General features: G+C 44.1%; 1 protein-coding gene across 3 annotated transcripts in view; it reads left to right on the top strand.

Annotated features, from left to right (window-relative positions):
• The first annotated feature begins 539 nt into the window (after window positions 1-539).
• Window positions 540-8,099, top strand: part of Tbc1d23 (TBC1 domain family member 23) — a 54,575-nt gene continuing 47,015 nt past the window's right edge. For 2 of the 3 annotated variants that reach the window (XM_005344946.3, XM_005344947.2), the window contains exon 1: window positions 540-755. In XM_005344946.3, the coding sequence (XP_005345003.1) occupies window positions 703-755 (53 nt within the window). In that variant the 5' untranslated portion in view covers window positions 540-702. The remainder of the gene's footprint in view (window positions 756-8,099) is intronic. The other variant, XM_026786025.1, reaches the window with a different exon arrangement.

Consider the following 8,099-nt stretch of genomic DNA (forward strand, 5'->3'; position numbering starts at 1 on the left):
TTGATTTGGGGGCGGAGGGTGTTTCGAGAAGGGTTTCACTGTGAAACAGTCGAACTCACAGAGATCCACCTGCTTCGAGTGCTGGGATTAAAGGCGTGCGCCACCACCGCCTGGCTCAGTTTCAGAATTCTAACTAGAGTTGTTTCTCCTGGCTGTGAAGGCTAGAAGTTATTTATTTATTTACTTATAGGATAGTTTGATTTACAAATTTTAAGTATTCAGACACAGAGTATATAGCCCACCTCTGTGTGAATCCGTACTTGCCCTCCTCTCTTCACTACCTGGGATTCTCTCAATTCTGGTTTACAGTTGCAAGCCAAATAGGAATGCAGACGCTAAGGAGACGCCACGCCAGAGGCTTCACATTCCCAGGGACTCTTCCGAGCCACGCCTTCCAGCCGCGCCCCGCCCACTCCCGAGGTCCCTCCCACAAACTTTGTTCCCCTCCCACTTTGCTCGCGGCCCCACGGCATTCTGGGATATGTAGTCTTCCACGCGCTGCGGCCTCCTACAAGCGCCAGGCTCCGCCTTTCGCCCTCGGGAAGCGGTGACGTTGCATCGCTCCAGTTCCTCGCCTCCCCAATCTTTCGCTCTGCTGAGCCTCAGTCTCAGACTTCAAAACTCCTTTTACGACACTGAGTCTCAGAGACAGTCTCGGCGCCTGGTCCACTTTTCGGCAAAGTGACGTGGACGTCAACAGCAATGGCGGAAGGAGAAGAGCTTCTGCCACTGTCAACGTCGGGCGGGGACAGCTGGTGAGTGCGAGCCCAGGTTTAATTCCCAGTGGCCCCCTCTCTTCCTGTCCTCCATCCTACCTGTCCCGGAGATGCCGGCTGACCCGGCGTGGAGCCAGGCACCTGTCCTCCTCCGGGTCCCCTGCCCCGCCCCCTCTGTCTCCGGGTCCCCTCTGCCCCTGGGCTCCCGCGGCTGGGACGGAATCCCGGGGACTCCGGGGTCGCCCTGGATCTGCGCCCAAGTCAGGTCCTCCCTCTTGGTCCAGCAGAGAGGGTGGCTTCAACACTGAGTTCGCCTAGTCCCTAGCCAGGGAGTTGGAGTGGGAGCGCTGAGGAGGAAGTTGCTTGATGAAGAGCTCAGAGCATTTGAAACAAGATCTTTGGAAATAATGACCTTTGACAGTGCAGAGGTGGGGAGACACACCCAGCAGGATTCCTCCCACATAGTTCAGATTATTATTATTATTATTAATCTTGTTCGTCTCGCAACAGTTTCCAACATTTGTCTTTCTCACGTGTTATTTTATCTTCCCACCACTTTCCTCACAACTTGATTTCATAGCTTTGGATGGCGTATTAGACTTCGTTATTGTTTCTCCCAAGCTTTGGCCAGTCTGCCTCTCCGGGACTGTGGGAAGATTTTGCTTTTAAAGGGAATCATGTAGCTCAGGGTTGGCCTCAAACTTTCTGTGTGGCTGAGGATGACTGAACTTGTGATTCTCTTGCTTTCTCCTGCTGGGTTATAGGCAGCTTGTATCTTACCCGATGTATGTAGTGCTGGGGTTGAGCCCAGGGTTTCAGGTGTGCTAAGACAAGCATTCTACCAACTGTGATACAAACCCAACCCTTCCAGTACCTTTCTGTGGGTATTTTTTCCCCACCCAATGTCATTAATTTTTGGCAAACGCTTCTACTTTTGAAGTAGTTTGATCAGTTGATCCAAGTATATTGACTACATATAATACTCATGGCTTTTTTTTTTCATTCACACTGTTTTTTTTATTGATCACTGGCACAGTTTGCCTAAACACAATGCAAGGAGTTGGTAGACATAAATGGAACTAGTTGAAAGGGCTAGAGACTACAGTGCTTGAGATGTTCACCTCAGTTAGCAGACATCAGCATGGTCGTGCATGTGTTCTTGAGAGTGTAGGAGGAAAATGTGCATCTTGTTTCTTTCGAGTAACTTATAATGGACTTGGAGGACTGTGCTAGGTGCACAAAGTGACAAGGTAAAGTTAATTTCGTTCTTTGAAGTTGCGAATGTAAGTGTTTTGGGAGTTCAGAAGAGGATATGTTACATACATTACAAAAGCTTCATGGAGGCACTGGTGTGTGAGTTAGATCCTGAAGAATTAGTAAGATTTGCCTTAACACTATTCAAAATGATAAGTATAGTGAGCTACTGAAGTTAACTTTTTTCCCTTTGCCTCTTTGATAACTAAAAAAAGAGGTAAAACTTTTACAGTATTTTAAAATATATATTCAATATGTTTTTGAACATGCACTCATTATTTAAAAACATAAGTTTTTCACTTATGTATTTTTTGAGGCTGGGTCTCACTGTGTAGCCCTAGCTGGCCTGTGATGGTCTATGTAGCCTTGGCTGGACTCACAGAGATCCACTGGCCTTTGCCTCCTGCTTGCTAGGATCAAAGGTGTGCGCCACCTCACGCAACTTCAGTTTTTAATTTTTACCCATATGAAAAAACTCATGTACACTTTACATTTATACCGAATTTCAGTTGTTCTAGCCACATTTCAAATATTAAATTCCATACACGGCTAGTGGCTAAATACTAGATAGTGCCGTGCCATTAAGAGAGTAGAGAAATGGCAGGGGCATAGGCAAGAAAAGTAACGGTTTGTCGGAGGGTAATAACTACAACTGCTTGACTTAAGAGAAAGATAGGTCTATACAATCAGCTAACACACACACACCCCCTTCCCTGCCAGCTGGAGAGTGGTGCTGGGGAGTCAGGGCCTTGCACATTATAAACAAGTGCGCCACCTACGCTGAGCTGTGTGCCAGCTTAGTGAAAGACCTTAACACATTATGGAAACCTTTTAAAAACCAGTGATGCAGCACTTTCTAGAAAGTGACCTAGCTGGTTATAGAATGAAGTTAGTTTGGGAAGATTGAGTTGTATTGTAAACTGTCTTTAGTCAGCTGATTGAGGACTGTAGGGCACAGTGTTTTCTGAGTTAAACCATTGTAAGGAAGTTTTTAGGTTGGGATTCTTATGTGTGTGTGGTTATGGGCGCGTGTACTCTAGTGGATGGTTGCTAGTGGTCACACTTATTCTCTTAAAGATCCCTTTACAGTCTGTGCCTTAGTTAGGGTTACCTTTGCTGTGATGAAACACCGAAACCAAAGCAACTTGGGGAGGAAAGGGTTTATCTGACTTACACTTCCACATCACAGTCATTGAAGGAAGTCAGAGCAGTGACTCACACAGGGCAGGAACCTGGAGGTAGGAGCTGATGCAGACGCCATGGAGGGGGGCTGCTTAATTATAGAATCCAGGACCACCAGCCCAGGGATGGCAACACCCACAATGGGCTTGGCCTTCCTGCATCCATCACTAATTAAGAAAATGCCCTCCAGGCTTGCCGATAGCCTGAATTATGGGGGCGTTTTCTCAGTTGAGGCTCTCCCCTCTCAGATGATTTAGCTTGTGTCATGTCCAGCACAGGCCATGTTTTTGGTGTGGGTTCCCACTTCTCCGTGTTTTATTTCCATGGATGTTTGCTGTGATGTAGTCTCCCTCCATCTCTTCTACCCTTTCTTCTCTCCAGTCCCACTGTTGCCCACCGGCTCCCACAGAGTAAGGAAGACTTTGGCATAGGGAGCCATAGATTAGTAAACCCACTCTTCCGTGTGTGCTTGGTAAATGGGATTGTTACAGAATGGTTTGGAGTTCAGCTGTCATGTTTGAATTTTAACTGCGTCACGTGTAAGGCTTTCCAAAGTTTATCGTGCATATTGCCACCAAACTCATCCTTATGACTACGGTCAAACTAGACTGGCTACAATGGCTTACTCCTAATCCTAGCATTATTCCCTCAGGCCAGGGCAGGGGATTGGTGCAAATTCAAGGCTAACCTGAGCTACACAGTACACTTTAGCACTCTGGGCTGCAGAGTAAGACCCTGTCTCAGAAACCACAGAGCGCGAACTCGCCAGAGTGAGAGGAGGAAAGGGGTGAAAGGGAAGAAACGGGGAGGACAGGAAGGAGGGGAAGGGGAAGAGAAACCTCAGGCTCTGTCCTCAAGGAATTTATGATCTAGATCGGAAGGCACATTTAAGAACATCAACTCCAGTGGGCCTGGCTGGGCATGTCTTTAATCCCAGCCCTTGGGAGGCAGAGGCAGGTGGAACTCTGTGAGTTCGAGGCCAGCCTGGTCTACAGAGCAAGTTCCAGGACAGCCAGGGCTACACAGAAAAACCCTGTCTCGATAAACCAAAAAAAAAAAAAAAAAGTCTCTTTCTACCGTGTGTGTTCCGGTTATTGGACACAGGTAATCAGACTTGGCAGAAAGCACATTAACTGCTGAGCCGTCTCACTTACTGCTTCATAGATAGTGAACCTCTCAAGGGAAATGACCGATAGCAGGTAGCTCAGGAAATGTTGGATGAATGCAGATGTTCGTGTAACCATGATCAGTGCATACCAAGCTATTGTTTCATGTACATTTCCCAATGTTTATGTTCCCTTGAGCTAACTGCTGGCTGGTATACGGCTCATTCCTTTTGGAAAGCAAGGTGATCTGTTTAAGCTTCCTACCCTTCTAGAACTGCAATGATGGAAGCTCAGAGTGTGGTGAAATCCCTCCCAGGATTTCTATAACTTAAGATGATTTAATTTTATCACATAAATTGATTTAAAGTTAATTACGAAACTAGTCTAGAATTTGAATAGAGAAAATCAAAATTAAATTATTCTTCTCTTTTTGGTTTTTTGAGATAAGGTTTTTCTGTGTAACAAACAGTGTTAGCTGTCCTAGAACTTCCTTTGTAGACCAGATTAGCTTCAAACTCAGAGATCCATCTTCCTCTGCTTCCTGAGTACTGGGATTAAAGGTGTGCGCCACCGCCCGGCTTGTATGTTTTTATTTTCTGAGTAATTCTTTCTTGAATACTCCTCAGAGATCCAAATCTGTAAGCAGACTTCTTTTCTTGTAATTATGTGATTGTTGGCATTCTGAACTTAATGGAAAAATCTTACTCAATAAACATGTTAATTCTTGAGTTTAATGTGTTACTGAGTTCTTCAAGTGTTAAACTTTTGAGTTGTAAAAGAATCAGTTCTATAAAGAAACTGTCTAATGTAATGTAATCTGTAGTGGACAGCCAGTTTCTGAAGAGGACAGCTTAGGACAGAGCTGTTGCACTATGCTTAGCAGAGCATTTCTGCTACACAATGGAAATGCGGCCTCTGTTTGGTGTCAGCTAACGACAGTACCCGCCCTTACATATCAGAAAGCAAACTCGTTTAGTGAAGCATTCATGGCTTGACAAATATCCGCCCAGTACTGTTTATATTTAAGCGGCTGGCTAAAGTTTTAGGGGGGAGGAATGGAGGGAGTATTAAAGCCGGAGCTGTTCATTGTAGTGCTGTGTTCTGGTTGCTTTAATTCATCATTTTGTCAGAAGGAATGATACAGATAGTGCCACAGTGTGAGGCCAATTGTTCAGGTGTGAGCCTGTGAGAAAGTATTCAGATTCAAACCATACCAGGTGATAGTTAAGAAATTTAGCAAGGAAAGTAAGCCATGTTTTCAAGCATTTGTATGGAGCCTTCCCTGCTGCATGCCCATGAGCATGCACAGGTGATGTGCATCGCACAGCAGCACTTTGAGACAGGAAGCTTAGATTACTGTTACTGCCTTCTTGGAGGAAAGGGGATGGACTTGGAGGTCATATGGCAAATCCTGTTAATGAAAGATGTGTACTTAATTAACATCTCCTTCTGTAAGCCCTGGGTTCTTTCTAATACTGACTGCATTTGTGTTATATATTTCACATATTTTTAAAGAGATTCCTAAAGAAAGCCCTCATAAAAATATGGTTCAATTATTGAATTGGCTGTGTTTTGTAAAGTACAGTATTCAGAGATGCACATTATTGAGCATATATGTGTCCACTTTGTAGACTCTGTATAGATGTAAGGATACATCTGTGAGCTGTGTACATCACTACCTCTCTTATATCCATGGGAAGAAATAGTTCATGATTGACATGATTAGATAATGAGGAGAACCTTATGTATATTTATGTGTAATCTTTTATTTCATAATATTATATTCTCATATTCCTGCCCCAAATCACAGGGGTTTTGTTTGCATTTTTTAAAAATATTTATTATGTATACAATATTCTTTCTGTGTATATGCTTGCAGGCCAGAAAAGGGCACCAGACTTCAGATGGTTGTGAGCCACCATGTGGTTGCCGGGAATTGAACTCAGGACCTTTGGAAGAGCAGGCAGTGCTCTTAACCACTGAGCCATCTCTCCAGCCCTTGTCTGCATTTTTAATCTAAAAGTATGGTTACCTACATCATCTAAATAATCATCATATAATGTATAGTATACTGTATGTTAATATAATAAGTAATCTATCATATATTAAAAGATTAGTTTATTATTGTGGTAATATTTAGGACATGTACGCAATTTTACTGTTTGATAACCTTAACAACTCAGCAATTTTTCCATTGCTTTAATTCATTGATGGGGAAATAAGTAACTTACTTGCTTTAAATGTAAAGGAAGCTATGTATTATTTCCCCTGTAAAGAGTTTCTGTGTGTGTGTGTGTGTGTGTGTGTGTGTGTGTAGGACAGAGCACAGCTTTGTGGAGTTGACTCCCTCCTTCCACCTTCTTGTGGGTGCTGTGGTTGAACTCGGGTCAGCAGGCACCGGCAACCATCCTACCTGCTGAGTCATCTCGCTGACCCTTTCCTTTGTTTTGAAGGGTGGAAGTTTTAGAAATTCTTAGAAAAATGTACCCTCATGAATGTGCAGGAGAATACCACAAAGCCTTTTTGGTTTGTGACAGGGTCTGGGCTGACCTAGAACCCAGTGTGTAGACCAGGCTACAAACTGGCATTGAGTTTGTGGCAGTCCTCCTGCCTCGGTACTAGGATAATGTCGGAACTATCATATCGAGCGAATACCAGAACTTCTTGAGGTTTGTTTTGTAAATTCCATCAAGATTTAACAACCAACATGAAGATATGTGAAAGCCTCTTTTATCAAGTAAATCTTAATCAGTCCTTGGAATCCACTTTTAAAAAGTAAATCTGGCATGTACGTTCGCCGAAGTAGGATTTTTTTTTTCAACCAGCAACGTACTTTTGGGAAACGTTGCCCAGATGTTGCAAAATGATCACTTTTCCTCCTTTGGTCTGTTTTTTCTAAGTCAGTGTTTTCAAGAAAGTTAATACTATTGTTGTCGTTTGTTTGTTTGTTTTTAGTCGTTGTACTTTGGGTAAAGTTATAATGGAGCCGGGTGTGGTGGTGCAAGTTTTTAATCCCAGCACTCAGGAGGCAGAAGCAGAAGATCTATTTGAGGCCAGACTGGTCTACAAAATGAGTTCTAGGATAGCCAGGGATGTTGCACAGAGAAACCCTTTCCTGAAAAACCAAAAAGAAAAAGAAGAAATATGTAACAGCTGTAGATAATGTCTCTGACAGACTTTGCCATTTTCATCCCATTCTTTATTTTAAGCAAATACTTTTTAAATTCCCAAGTAAATTGCTTTGACTGCAGACATAATTTCTCTGTGGAAAGTGGGCTGGTGAGATGCTCAGCAGGTAAAGATGCTGCCAAGCCTGACTACCTGAGTTTGGTCACCAGGACCTTTGTGGTGGAGGGAGAAAACTACTCTGAAAGTTGTCCTGTTGCCTCTGCACATGCTCACATACAATGTGCTGTGGCATGTGCAGATGCTCACATACAATGTGCTGTGGCATGTGCAGATGCTCACATACAATGTGCTGGGGCATATGCACGTGCTCACATACAATGTGCTGGGGCATGTGCACGTGCTCACATACAATGTGCTGGGGCATGTGCACGTGCTCACATACAATGTGCTGGGGCATGTGCACGTGCTCACATACAATGTGCTGTGGCATGTGCAGATGCTCACATACAGTGTGCTGTGGCATGTGCAGATGCTCACATACAATATGCTGTGGCATGTGCACGTGCTCACATACAGTGTGCTGTGGCATGTGCACGTGCTCACATACAGTGTGCTGGGGCATGTGCACGTGCTCACATACAATGTGCTGTGGCATGTGCAGATGCTCACGTACAATGTGCTGTGGCATATGCACGTGCTCACATACAATGTG

This window comes from Microtus ochrogaster, chromosome 2 (assembly GCF_000317375.1).
Source record: "Microtus ochrogaster isolate Prairie Vole_2 chromosome 2, MicOch1.0, whole genome shotgun sequence".
In the NCBI taxonomy this organism is placed as follows: Eukaryota; Metazoa; Chordata; class Mammalia; order Rodentia; family Cricetidae; genus Microtus; species Microtus ochrogaster.